Source organism: Chiloscyllium punctatum, chromosome 7 (assembly GCF_047496795.1).
Source record: "Chiloscyllium punctatum isolate Juve2018m chromosome 7, sChiPun1.3, whole genome shotgun sequence".
NCBI classification, from domain to species: Eukaryota; Metazoa; Chordata; class Chondrichthyes; order Orectolobiformes; family Hemiscylliidae; genus Chiloscyllium; species Chiloscyllium punctatum.
Genome location: NC_092745.1, coordinates 66,421,587 through 66,435,461, shown reverse-complemented (window position 1 = coordinate 66,435,461; position 13,875 = coordinate 66,421,587). Strand labels below are relative to the sequence as shown.

Genomic DNA, 13,875 nt, shown 5'->3' with positions numbered 1-13,875 from the left:
TTAAGCCAAATGGTCTGTTTTAATGCTGTACTTAAACCACCAGCTTGGAGGAATTGCTCCCTTCATACTGGTAATTCTGTGCACTATTCAGGAAATTTTGAGCTGCCAAGATTTCCAAAACCTCTTAATGGCCTTAGTCAAGGTCATGAAGCACATAGAAACTTTTCAGACAGACATTCACAAATCTTGTTTGTTTATACTGACACAAAGTTTGTGGGATCTTAACAATGGTGTTGTCTCAGAAACTGTAGTTGAAAAATGCAATTCATACTTCTCTGCTGTGAACAGTGACAAAAAGATAATTTGTCACTTTTGACGGAGCAAAATTCTGAAAATGGCAATTTCACACAATATGGCTTAGTTTTTATTAAAATGGAATTATAAAACTTCATCATATCAATGTGTTTGTCAGGTAGAAATCAGAACAGTTTCATTCAAACAAGTAGCTTCATCAAACCTCCCTCAAGATTGCAATTCCCACCTCCAAGAACTTATGTCATGTTTGCCTTTAGCATCCCTCCTTGTGTGGGTATTTAAAGCACCTTCATGTGAACCAGTAAAATAGATCTACCTCACATCCGCAATCAGATTCAGCCCATACACTCCTACCCCACTGCTCCCTCCACCACATGGAACCTGAAGAACCTCTCCACTCCAGTGCAATCTCTGCTCTGATTGCCTACTAAGCCATAATTTCCCCTTCCCCACTCCCTTCCATATCCCTCCTTCCTGCAACTCTGGACTGAATGGGAGTCATCACATTGATCACCTACTCCACACCTTAATCCACCCCTCTTCTGCTCCGATGGAAATAACCCTGCTTCACCCATTTTGCACCAAAACACCACCTCTCCCAATCATCACACCTGAGCCCCAGCCCAACAGCGACCCACCCTAAACACTGCATCACTTACTTATCTGACTCACTCTATCCCAACTGACATCCTGCAAACCTAGTACCCTAATGTCAAACTTACCTTATGCATTTACTGTTTGACAGCAGTTGTCAAAGTGGAGATCAGGACCTTTAATAGTTAGAATATAGCAGCAAATTCTTATGTAAAGCAGGCATCGTTTTCCTTATCCAACAGTTCTAGAATACAAAGTGACTGCCAGAATGGAACTATGATTCTGAATCTCTGAAGGAGCTCTTATCAGAATCTCCTCTTGTGTCACGTTCCCTCCATTCGAAAGAAAGTGACGGATTGATTGCAAATCTTGCACAAACTTCAGAATTAGCACAATAAACAGAAAAGTTACATGTTGAAAATTTACCAATGTCTTTCCAAAGGTATCGGTCTTTCCGCACAAGTAGTTGTTTAGCTTCAATAGCTGCTTCCAATTTATGTATAACTTTAACCATCCCTTCAGATGCAAATAGTCTGCAAGCTGCACGACGAAGACGATTAAGTCGACATTTTGCGGTGTATGCTCTCAGTGACATTTCTTCATTGGTTGGTGCCGCAGGGACACTAATTTTGTGGTGCTGGATCTCAGAACCCATAAACAGTGTAGCAGTGTTTACTAAAAAAAAAGTTAAATATTTAAGTTACCATAACAGCAGGGCTTAACGTTTTTGGTAATTGTCTCCCTAATTAAGAGTCTGAAAAAGATTTGTTTAATTGATCATACAAAATTTAAAAATTAACATTAAAATGTTAAAAATTTAAATTCCAAATTGTTCATCCAGCACCAGGATTTTAAATAAATTATTGCCAATATAAAGATTCTTAAATACACACTTGAAAAAAAGTGAGAAAGTTTGAGAGAAGATTTGTAGCTTGGGTGCTCGTTGTTGTGGTTCTGTTCACTGAGCTGGGAATTTGTGTTGCAGACACCCAACTGTTCGCTGCAGTGGCCGGTATATTGGGTCCAGGTCGATGTGCTTATTGAAAGAATCTGTGGATGAGTGCCATGCCTCTAGGAATTCCCTGGCTGTTCTGTTTGGCTTGTCCTATAATAGTAGTGTTGTCCCAGTCAAACTCATGTTGCTTGTCATCTGAGCGTGTGGCTACTAAGGATAGCTGGTCATGTCGTTTCGTGGTTAGTTGGTGTTCATGGATACGGACCGTTAGCTGTCTTCCTATTTGTCCTTTGTAGTGTTTTGTGCAGTCCTTGCATGGGATTTTGTACACTACATTGGTTTTGCTCATGCTGGGTATCGGGTCCTTCATCCTGGTGAGTTGTTGTCGGAGGTGGCTGTTGGTTTGTGCACTGTTATAAGTCCTAGTGGTCGCAGTAGTCTGGCTGTCAGTTCAGAAATGTTTTTGATGTATGGTAGTGCGGCTAGTCCTTTGGGTTGTGGCATATCCTCATTCCATTGTCTTTCCCTTAGGCATCTGTTGATGAAATTGCGGGGGTATCCGTTTTTGGCGAATACATTGTATAGGTGTTCTTCTTCCTCTTTTTGCAGTTCTGGTGTACTGCAGTGTGTTGTGGCCCTTTTGAATAGTGTCTTGATGCAACTTCTTTTGTGTGTGTTGGGGTGATTGCTTTCGTAGTTTAGGACTTGGTCTGTGTGTGTGGCTTTCCTGTATGCCTTTGTGGTGAATTCTCCATTCGGTGTTCTCTGTACCATCACGTCTGGGAATGGGAGCTGGTTGTCCTTTTCTTCCTCTCTAGTGAATCGGATTCCTGCACATGTGGCGGTGATGATCCGGTGTGTGTTCTCTATTTCTGTGTTCGACTGGGACAACACTATTATAGGACAAGCCAAACAGAACAGCCAGGGGATTCCGAGAGGCATGGCACTCATCCACAGATTCTTTCAATAAGCACATCGGCCTGGACCCAATACACCGGCCACTGCGGCGGACAGCTGGAACTGACAACCGGAAGTGGCAGGTACAAATCACTATAAATGGTGGAGGAAACATCACAGAAGCGCTTCACAGGAGGCTCCCAAGCATTGAGGATGTCACCTAGAGAGGGGACGAAATGTCTGCAACACAAATTCCCAGCTCGGTGAACAGAACCACAACAAAAGTGAGAAACCATGGCACAATGAAACACCTGGCACTGAGAACTTAAAATGTTTTTAGGAGTAAATCATTAACTACAGAAAAAAAAACACCCAAAGCTCAATATTGTATGCTGCTCATTTCAGCTCACCTCTGGAGGACTCACTGTTCACTGTAAAGTCATCGGGTGTAAGAATGAAATTCAGCCACCACGTGAAACCTCTCTCTTGCTTCTCTTTCCATTGTTCATCATAATACATGTTTCCTATAGAAAATGGGTTTGGATGCCTAGGAATGACTGCAAATAAGAAATTTGAATAATAGTATTTCTGATCAATACATTTAGACACAAGTACTCGCCAACAAGGTAATCTCAAGATAATTATACACAGCATACATTTATACTTCAATATTTTTTCCGCTTTGGTTGTAACACGACAAAACAAAATGAAGAGTGCAAGTGACTCAATGATAGAAGATGATTGTGATGAAGTTTATATATTCAACAGTACTTTCTACTAGAACTAATACATCTGACCAATCAGTTTACTTAATTAATAACACTGATTCCAAATAATTTAGCCTGGAATCTGATAGAACTCATAACAAACTGGGTACGTCACCCAGTTTACATAATTATAAAATGCACCCCACTCATGGGTAATAGTCGCAGTATTGCATTTTAACATAAATAATAAAATGTATTAATAAAAATTTCTATTTAATGACCTGCAGCAAACTGAAATGCATAAATTCAAGTTTCCTGAAACAACATTTGATAAGGCAACATAAGATAAGATGTGAGCTGTTCAGATTTATTAGAATGACCAATTACGAGACGTAGAATGTCCAGCTGGATGGCATTTTAAAACAGAGTTTTTCTGCTATTGATCGTAGGCACAGCCAGTTTCTCATCATTTTAAAAGATAATTGTGAGCTAACTGTTATGTTGGGAAAATAGCAGAATCTTGCTCATACCAGCAGAAACCTTGTTGAGCATGCTTTTTGTACAACACTTCACTAACCCAAGTCCAGTGGCCTTTCACAGACAGCTAGTCCTAGGTCGGTCGAGGCAACATCTTTGAGAACAGGTTTTGTACCCTCTAAATGGATAAATTTTAATTGGGGCCCATGGAACCAGATTTAATTGCCAGTATCCCTTAGTAAGGTAAATCCAGTCCATTCATATCTTTTTTGCAACTGTCACATACCAATTTAGAATAGTTCAAATTTCACTGTACAATTCTTTGCCAATGTAACCAATGACCTATCCAATGTGTCATCAAAACAGCATTACTGTCAGCTGTATTAAAAAGTATATGTAACCATAATAATTAAAAAGATTTGAACAAAGTAAAAACACATCAAGGAAATTAGCAAATGGAACCTCAAGTCATTGCAAGGTTACTGCAGATAAACAGTTAAACAGATCATCTTTAAAAAGCAATAAGATTTCTAAATTTCTTCAGTTTACAAATAAAATTAGCGAGTTTACAAATACTGTACATTCGCCTACCTGTCTTGGTCAATTTTCGAAAAGCAAATTGTGACTGAGCAACTCCAGGCATTAGTTTTCCAGGTTTTATACGTGCAGTAACAGAGGCCTGAACATGAGAAACTGTGGAGTTCAACAAAACTATACATTATATTGCATGAACTTATGACAAGTTATAATAGTTAATCTATAAAGCAAGCATCTTGAAAACAGCAAAAACAAACTACCTATTTGCATAATACAAATACATTTACTATTTGCTTATATACAGTAATGAGCTTGGTTTGGAGTTATTAGCCAACTGTATGCCAGATAATTTCCATCAGTAATAAATGGACAATGTTGCACTTCTTTTATGTTAAAAATGGATACCACTTGCTCACAAAACACAGGTAATATTGCTGTAACGTGTGGTTTGCCACAGCAAATTGGCTGTAGTGCAATTGACGAATTGGGAACATTGTTTCTAAAGTGCAAACTTTTTAAAATGCAGGTGGTCATAATGCAATTATGTCACCAACACTTTAAAGTACTACTTATATTGCACGATTCTTACATAGTGCAGGGTCTCACAAGAACACAACAATCGCATAATAGCAGAACTACCTGTACAGAAAATTCTGAAACAAAGTGAAGAAACTGTGCAGCAGCACTTCATTTGCCTTACTGGCAAGATCAGCCACCCAAGAACATATTATTTAATTGGACCTGGAGCTCAGGCCTACGACAAAACCAGGGATTTATCTGATTGAGCAAAAGCTTAGCTATTGCATGATCTAAACAGTACTAAAATTCAGTAATATTAGACCTCAAGCTGCTGAATAACTTCCTATTTCAGAGCAGAAGTGTTCAGTAACTGTTGAACTTCTGGGTTAAATTTTACAAGGAAGGGCAAACTTATGCAGCTTCATCCCCTTTTAAAAAAAAGGGGGTATGGAAGAAGGGAACTCAAGGGCTCTCTTGGAAATGTGTAACTGTACTTCCATTCTGATAGTTCTTTTGAAGGTCAGAGCATTTAGAAGACATGCACATACTGTTTCACAGCAGTGAGAGACATTATTCTGTAATGTAAAAGGTGTTGACAACCACTTTAGCAGCTGCAGTCAAGCAGTGACACAAGTGCAATGTCAGGGTGCTATGAGGGTAGAGTGGATAGGGTTCTAGGCAAGTAAGCTAGAAGGTGGGTAGGATGCCATGTAACGTGCTGTGAAAGGGTTACGGTGCCAGGATGTCAGATGAATACAGATACCATGCAGAGAGAGGGATACAGTGGACAGGGTGCCAGATAAATGATGCCATAATTAGGGCAGGTGAGGGTGAGTGGAGAAAATGGAATGGGGGAGGTCAAGGTGGTGGCTGGGAGGTGTAGTAGTTTGGGATTGCGATAGGTATGGGGCCAGCTGAGGAGTTACTCAGAAATTAGACATTTTATTTAATGCTCAAAATTCTCCTGAATAACTATTTTATTTAATGTAAACTATAGGAAGTTCCACCCAGTGGAAAATTCAAAAGATTGCTCAATTTTAATGCCACATATTCAAGACTTCAGCTCTGTCTGATCTTTTCAACGTCACCATAACATTCAATTTCAAATAAATTGACAATGCAGATGCATGTTTTCTTTAGTTATTCAACAATATATTCATATCAGATAAATTGCTTCTGGACACAAAAATTCAAATGGCTCTCTCATTTTTTCATGTCCAACATGATTCCAATACAGAAGTCTCACACTGTTCTCAAATCTTCCCATCAGTGATAGATTTGTGGAATATAATGCAATAGTTTCAAATATCAATACCTTACATTAGTATATTAACTAAACAAATGAAATATGCTCTCCACAAATCCACCACATTCTCTGCATAAAATTGAGCACATCAACTCATACCAGATTTCCTCTTCTGAAGTGATTTTCCTCCAAATGAACGGCATTTTTTCACATTTGATTTTCTACTCAATTGTTCCACCTGTACAGACTTTCTTTTATTTGTAACAATATCCTTTTCACATGCTTGCAACAAGCACTCTGAACTTTTTCTTTTTCTGCCAGAAAAGGATAGTTGGTTAGCAAGACTTGGATTTCTGATTTCAGTGTCAGTCTGTATACTAGTAACAGAATGAGAACTGGAATTTGCATTAATTTCAATAACTTTCTTCCTGGATAACTGAACTTTTTTTTCCAATTCAGGAGGTCTTACAGAGTTACATTTGGTTCCTGTAGTGGTGTAGACAGGGAGCAATTTGGTTTGCGCAGCAGATTGAAGTGCTTGCTGTTTAGCTGGCTGTGCCCTCTGGTGGCCATTAGATGTTTTTGACGTCACAAAGAAAGTTAACCTTGACTTTGGTGGCCCCAGTTCTTCCATACTTATAACAGGGGGAGAACCCTTCTCTGGCGTGAATAATCCAAGTGTCCCCTCTAAGCCCAAACTCTCATTGCTCCTCTTCTGTTTTGCAGAATTTCTTGACTGCAATGCAATTTTGTTTGAGGTTGTTTCAACAGCCTGTCCCTGAATTAAACTTGGTAAAGACTGATCCATAGTTTCTAATGTATCCTTCAAAAACTGATCTGGTGATAGCACTGATGGCTCAACGATTATGTCAGGGTTCTCTTCAGGAACATAACTGTCATTTACAAAAGAATCAGGGCTTAAGATCCGACGCCCATTAATTGGAGTATGAGGAGCAGATATACAAGGCAAATTTGCTGGTGTCTGGACAGAAAACTCTTTTACTGGTTGATTTACCAAGTTCCCTCCAGATTCCGCAAAAGTCTCAACTGTGCGTAATACATTAAACTTTTTGTCACAATCCAGCCTCATCTCATTTTGCATTGTTATTCCATTACTTCGAAGGAAAGAATAAGTAGTAGAACGCTTAAGTGAAAGTGGTGTACAATTTTCAAATTCTTCCTTAATTTGACCTGGTGGTAATATAGGAGATAATTGCAGTATCTCATGACCATGAAATGTTGAGCAGTGGTGAAGAGGAGGAACTCTATCGCCAATTGGACCCACATTTTCACATGATTGAAGAGGACTGCGAGGTTCCCCTGTTTTCATAGTATCCACTTTTTGTGATAGGATGATGGTTTTGCTGGCAATTGATGCACTTCTTTTTGGCTTCAATGGGCCAGAACTTTCCGAGGCCTTCTTTCTTTTAATTGATTCCCACAGGCTTCGCTATGGAAGAAAGGCAAGTATTTATACTGAATTTTCAATCTATTTTGCACAAGATACTTGCAATAAATTCTCAAACAAATAAATCAGAAATGTGCTGACTTTTTTAAAAACAGGAAATCAGAAACAAAAGCAAAAACACTTAAATTCTAACTATATCAAACCATTAAAAAATGTTTTTGAGAGTTCTTGAATAAAGATATGATAATTTGCAAATTCGCACATAAGAACATCAGAAGTAGGAGATGTAAGACACAGGGCTGCTTTCTCATCCAGCTTAAATGATCAGACAATGGGCTCAACTCCACTTTCACACATGTCCTAACAAACCTGGATTCTCAAGTCAAAACTCTATCCATCTCAACTTTAAACGTATTTGATGTCTCACGTTTCCACAGCTCTCTCTGGGGTAGAGAATTCCAAATATTCACAACACTCAGAAGAAACTCACCCTTTTAAATGGACAACGTCTAATTTCGATTCCAGATTCCCACATCAGTGGAAATATCCTTTCAATACCTACCTGATCAAGCCCTCTTAGAATCTTATATACACCAATAGATTGATCTTACATTCTCAACTCCAGAATGAACAAGAGCTTAACATACTTGATTGCTCCTCACTACATAAAACCTTCATCCCAGGAATCTCGTCAACCTTTTCTGAACAGCTTCCAATTTCAATATTTACCTCCTTGTTTAAGGAGATCAAAATAGTATGCAATGCTCTACCTACAGTCTATCAATAGCCTGTACAGGTGGATCAGGATTTCCTGACTTTTAAACTCTATCTCCTTTGCAATAAAAGGCAAGATTCTATTCACTTAATTACTTGCTGCACAGGCATACTAACTTCAAAGCTTGTGTGTAAGGAGATCCAGATCCCATGGACGACAGCATCCTGCAATCTCTCAATTTGAACAAGTTTAAATTTTTCTTCCTATCCTCAAATTTCAACATAATCCACTTGACAAAATTTGATCAATCAGCAACATCCTTCTACAGGCATTGTCTTCCTTCCAATTTATATTATCAAATTTAGCTATATTACTCTCTACAAATTCTAAAATAGTTGATAGCCCGACATTAGTATCTGTTGCATAGCTCTAGCTACAATTTGCTAATCTGAAGATGACCCATTTATCCTATTTGTTGTCTGTTAGCCAATTCTCTATTAATGTAATATATTGCCATCGGAAGCTCTTAATGTGCAATAACTTTTAATATGGAACCTAATCGAACATTTATTTGGAAATCCCAATACATTATATCTGCTAGTTCTTACGTATCGGCTCTGGCAGTTACATTTTACTATACTTTGTCTAACATGATTTCTCAATCATATAGATTCAAATTGATTTTATTATGATTTTCACAAGAATAAATGCAAGAGAAACTGGTCTACATTATCCTGCTGACAACCTCCTTTCTCAACAAGCATCAAGATCTGCAACCTTTCACTGGCTCTTATCTGTACTCTAGAAAAATTTGGCACATCGTAATCAATCCATTTACAACCTGTGAAGCTATTTCTTTTAAGACCCATTAGGCATTAAATCCAGAGATCTTGTCAGCTTTTATTCCAATAGTTTGTCAGGTAATTTTTTCCTCTAGAAATAGTGTTTGTAACAGCGAAAGTTCTCATACCATGCCACCAATTTCGACAGAGCTGACGAGAGATTGAATTTTTCAGAATTAGGACTTTTGAGATACAGCAAGTATGCAATTTGCAATACAGTGCAGTAAATATGGTGCGCTTGGAGGAAAAAGGTAAATTTTCTCCAGTTACCAAAACATCACAAGTATTGTATTCCTTGTTATGCCTGTGTCTGTTGTAGAATACCTAATAGAAATTGTTACAGTTAGTTAACAATTCTATTACCCAATGCATAATTCAACTTCTAAGATAAGATACAGCAAACTAAGTTAACTTTGATTTGTTTTAAAAACCATTTATCAGTAGCTATGCTGCTGCATAAAATCACCAGGTCAAATTTACAGCATCCATTGAAGCAACAAAAGAAACCAAAATTGTTATCAAATTTTTTTTTACAAATACGAAAATTGTTAATATTAGAGTTTTGAATTCTTGTAGACATATAGTGCATACATTAAAAATCATAGCCATCTTCTATTTTGAAGTTTATTGACAAGAAAAATATAAACAGGCGTTACTTATGGTGGGATGAAATGGAAGGGATTCTGAAAGGATGAAAATAAATGTAATTACATATAATCCACGTGCAGTACCTTCCGTGGAGTAAAACATCAAGACATTTCCTGAAGTTTTAATCAAAATTGGACTTCAAACTTTACAAGGGAATAGCAGGATTAGTACTGATCAAAAAGGTAAAGATTTATGGATGCGAAAGGTCAATATGACTGTGATTGTACAGATCAACAGCTGTAGCAATACTAGGGAAAGTAGAGAGCCATAGGCTAGAGTTGGAGAATTCAACTGCATTTGTAAGTGATTTGTAGAGGAGGCTTATTTGCTCCACAAGCTGTATGGGAAAGGATATGGAAATGTCCTTAGCCATGATTCAACACTGCAAGCATGCATATGACATAACGGACAAGGTTATGGGAAAAGGCAAATGTCTAGTGGCAAATCTCTGTCACACGTCTGCTGGGGCAAAGGTAATTTGGCAGATGTTAGGATTTTGTGTGGTTAACTGGGCAAATGTGCCTTTCTTGACCTCATTCCATAGACAAATCTAGAGTAGTTGATCCACTTTGCCCTTTTGTTTTTCATAGCGGTTTATGTACGACTTGATAGTTACTCCAAAATTCAGTACAGAGTTAACCACATTGCCCCAGCAGACTCGTCGAGCGGAGCTCAGTCGAAGTCACAGAATCACAGTTCTGAGGCAAAGCCCAAAGTTTCTTCACCATGCTGGCCAATACAGTACAACTGTACGCAATTAAGTACTGAGGAATGGGGTCCTCAACATTGACTGAAGATCCTGTCAGGTTCCACAGCATCAGGTCAAACTTTCTGTTGATTACCAGAGCTGTGCACCTTTCAGCTATGAATCTTTGCTTGCCCATTTTTGAAATGGTACAATATTGAACAACTGCTTGATTAATTGACAGGATACTGTCAAAATCCAGTCACAAATTCATAAGATCTACGCTTATTGTATCTGCTAATACACATGCAGGTTATGGTTTGTAATAACTGATTTATTAGTTTCATTAAAATGATAAATTATAATCAATTCATACTTGTTTCGCTTGCATTGTAGTAAAAGTCACAGAAGTGAGGCTTTCGTGTAGTGCATGGATCCAAAACGTCATCGTAACAGTTTGTAGAATGGTTAGAGAATCAAAAATAGGCGGAAAACTGCAAGGTTATTTTTATCCCTGAAGTAGGGCGAAGAATGAAAATCTGACCAAAGTATTTTTATCTATATTATAAATACACACAAACATTGTTAATTAAGAAACAGAAACAAACTCTCCAACCTTTTTTTTGGGTGCATCCTCTGCCTTTCCCAGAAGAATGCAAAGAACTTTCACACAGCCAACATGAAATGTCACAGTTTCTCGAATGCCTCCGATATCTATTGGCGTCCAAGTTATGGAAAGGTAATATTTTTCTGCTGGCTGAATTCAAAAGATGAGAATTACATTAAAGTTTAGTTTCTGATAATTAAAAGCAAATGAGAAAAAGCAATTAGCAATGACATAATGTGAAATGTTACTGCAGGATTTGTTTAACAATTCCAAACATGTTTGAACACACTTCTGTATTAGGATGCAGACAATACTGCAAACGAAGAAAGCTTCTAAATACCTTTTCTTACCACATTCCTGAGAGAATGACAGCACACAATCATCATGCAATAGCTATTGCTTAACACCATGGAATTCTGCTGAATGATCGACACAATACATTCATTGTTGTTGCAAAGGATATTTGTAATCACAAATGTAATAAATGTACACAAATCAGTTACATTCTGGAGATTGAAGCAATTGCTTCAATTTCCAAAGCAGAAAGAGACACAATCTTCTTTATTTAAAACAAACAAGTTTTGAGGAGTCTTCACATCACATCTCATGGACTGAAATTGTCACAAAAATTAAAATTTTGGGGGACTTTGTGTAACTTGACAATTTGCCTGTTGGGCTTCCCAGGCTATGACAGAGCCCCATGTCTCTGTACATAACAAGATTTAGTATTTATTACTATAATCCGAGTTGCCCACCAACCCCCTTCTGAACTACACACACACAGGAAAACTGGTGTTATGAGTGGACAGAAAAATAAACTGAGGAAGCAGTTCAATGGCCATATTCCACAGGGATACAAGAGTAGTTGAAATGATGCTTTCGCTTGTCAGGAGTTTTTGCTTTTCAACTTCTCTTCTGTAAGTTCACATCACTTTTCTGCAGGAGACACAGGCGATTTGGTGTATTATTTGCAAAATCTTTTACATACTAATTAAAAGACCATAGCGCTCAGTTCCAACGAGGGAAGGTAAATTGGCTTTCTTGATAGAAAAGGAACCAAACAGTTGCTGTACGGGTTATGGCCTTAGCCATTTACAATTAGTCACAACTCCACAAACTAATCAGCAACTTGATTCCAGCTTAATTCCACTTTGCCAGCACAAGGATGGATATAATCTGACTCCAATTGCTTGAACAAAACTGCATCTAAAATGAATTTCAATCAATCCCTTTCTTTTTAAAAAGTGCAGAAACCCCTTCTACATTCCTCTGCCCTTTTCAGTTCACCATCAAAAATACAAAACAAACTTGGTCTTGTCTTTACAGGTGGAGGAGATGGCCTAGAGGTATTATCATCAGAATATTAATCCAGGATCTGAGCTCAAACACTGCATGAATTTATGTAAAACTCCACTATCTCACTTTTTAAGATTAGAAACAATCTAAACATAGAGAACACAGGGGGGCCAACACCTTCAACATATTGTCTAGCTATCACCATTGTTAACAGCTAACCAGAGAAGGCAACTTTTTAAATAAAAGGCTGTGATTTACACATGAAAGAAATGAAATCTTCACTGTATACTAACAGATGAAAGGCTTAACAATCATTTTTTCAATGTATAATTTCAGTAACATCACACTGTAAATTTTTGCTATAAATTCTGTGTTAGGATTGAGCCGGAAGCTAGTGTGCTTCCAATTAAACCTGTTGGACTATAACCTGGTGTTGTATGATTTTTAACAACGTTAATAGACAATCTGAACATTTTGATACATGGCCTAATTCCTGGAAGGGTGGGTTGCATATTCAATTAGATACGTGTGCAGTATTTTATTATCAAATGCTAGAACTCCACCCAAAGATGATCCGGGAGGTTGGGCGGGAGGACATTGGGAACAGTTTAAAGACTTACCTGCACCATGAACTCCCGTTCGCTGATTGCGAAGCCCCTGGAGCTGGGGAACTTGTCGATCGTCACCCAAACCGGGACGCTCTCGGGATTCTCGACGGCCAGGGTCTGGGTCTTGGAGCTGCCGGTCCTCACGCTATCGAAGCAGACGAACGGAGTCCGGGCGAAGTGAGTGAGGACGAGGACGGGGACGGGGACAGGGACATCCTCGCCTCCGTCGGACACGGCCGGTACCGAGCGGTGCGGCCGCCGGGCCGAGCTCAGCTCCATCGCGGTCTTTCCGAAGGCCGCTCCCGACGGTGAAGTCCCGCCGCGCTTTGTCTTTTTACCCCCCCCCCGCTGCAAGCCGTAGTCCCCTTTTCGATGATCACCTGCGTCCAACCATCACTGACTACCACGGCGACCGTTAGCACCAGTTCCCCGCCCACCCCGCAATTCAAACCGTCACTTCCAGCCAATCGCTCTGCCGGATTCCGCGCGTGCCCCACCAATCAGGAAGCTGGCACGCCCGGGCCAATAGGACAGCGCGGCGCCCGCCAGCCCCGCCCCGCCGTCCGATTTCAAACCCCGTACCGCCAGCGGCCGCGGCCGTTCCAAAAATCATTGCCGCCCTTCGCGCCAGACTATGGCTGGCGGTTGGTGATGTGGCCTGGAGGCGGGGCCTAGCCAGGTTGGAGGCGGGGCCTAGCCAGGTTGGAGGCGGGGCCTGAAATTAACCTCAGGGGCGGGGTTGGTACTGAGTTATGGGTAGTGTTCATGTTGAGTGGGGACAGGGCTGGTAATGAGCAGGGGTCAGAACTGACATTGAGACTGGGGGGAAAGTGCTGAACTGGGCTAGCGAGTCTCAGTCACGAGCAGAAAATGCTGGAG

General features: G+C 39.5%; 1 protein-coding gene across 3 annotated transcripts in view; it reads right to left on the bottom strand.

Annotated features, from left to right (window-relative positions):
• aspm (assembly factor for spindle microtubules) overlaps positions 1-13,411 on the bottom strand; it is a 55,999-nt gene extending 42,588 nt beyond the window's left edge. For all 3 annotated transcript variants that reach the window (XM_072573896.1, XM_072573898.1, XM_072573897.1), the window contains exons 1-6: positions 13,009-13,411; positions 11,102-11,242; positions 6,347-7,637; positions 4,477-4,578; positions 3,112-3,258; positions 1,276-1,524 (exon numbers count right to left, since the gene is read on the bottom strand). In XM_072573896.1, the coding sequence (XP_072429997.1) occupies positions 1,276-1,524; positions 3,112-3,258; positions 4,477-4,578; positions 6,347-7,637; positions 11,102-11,242; positions 13,009-13,275 (2,197 nt within the window). In that variant the 5' untranslated portion in view covers positions 13,276-13,411. The remainder of the gene's footprint in view (positions 1-1,275; positions 1,525-3,111; positions 3,259-4,476; positions 4,579-6,346; positions 7,638-11,101; positions 11,243-13,008) is intronic.
• Between the last annotated feature and the right edge of the window lie 464 nt (positions 13,412-13,875).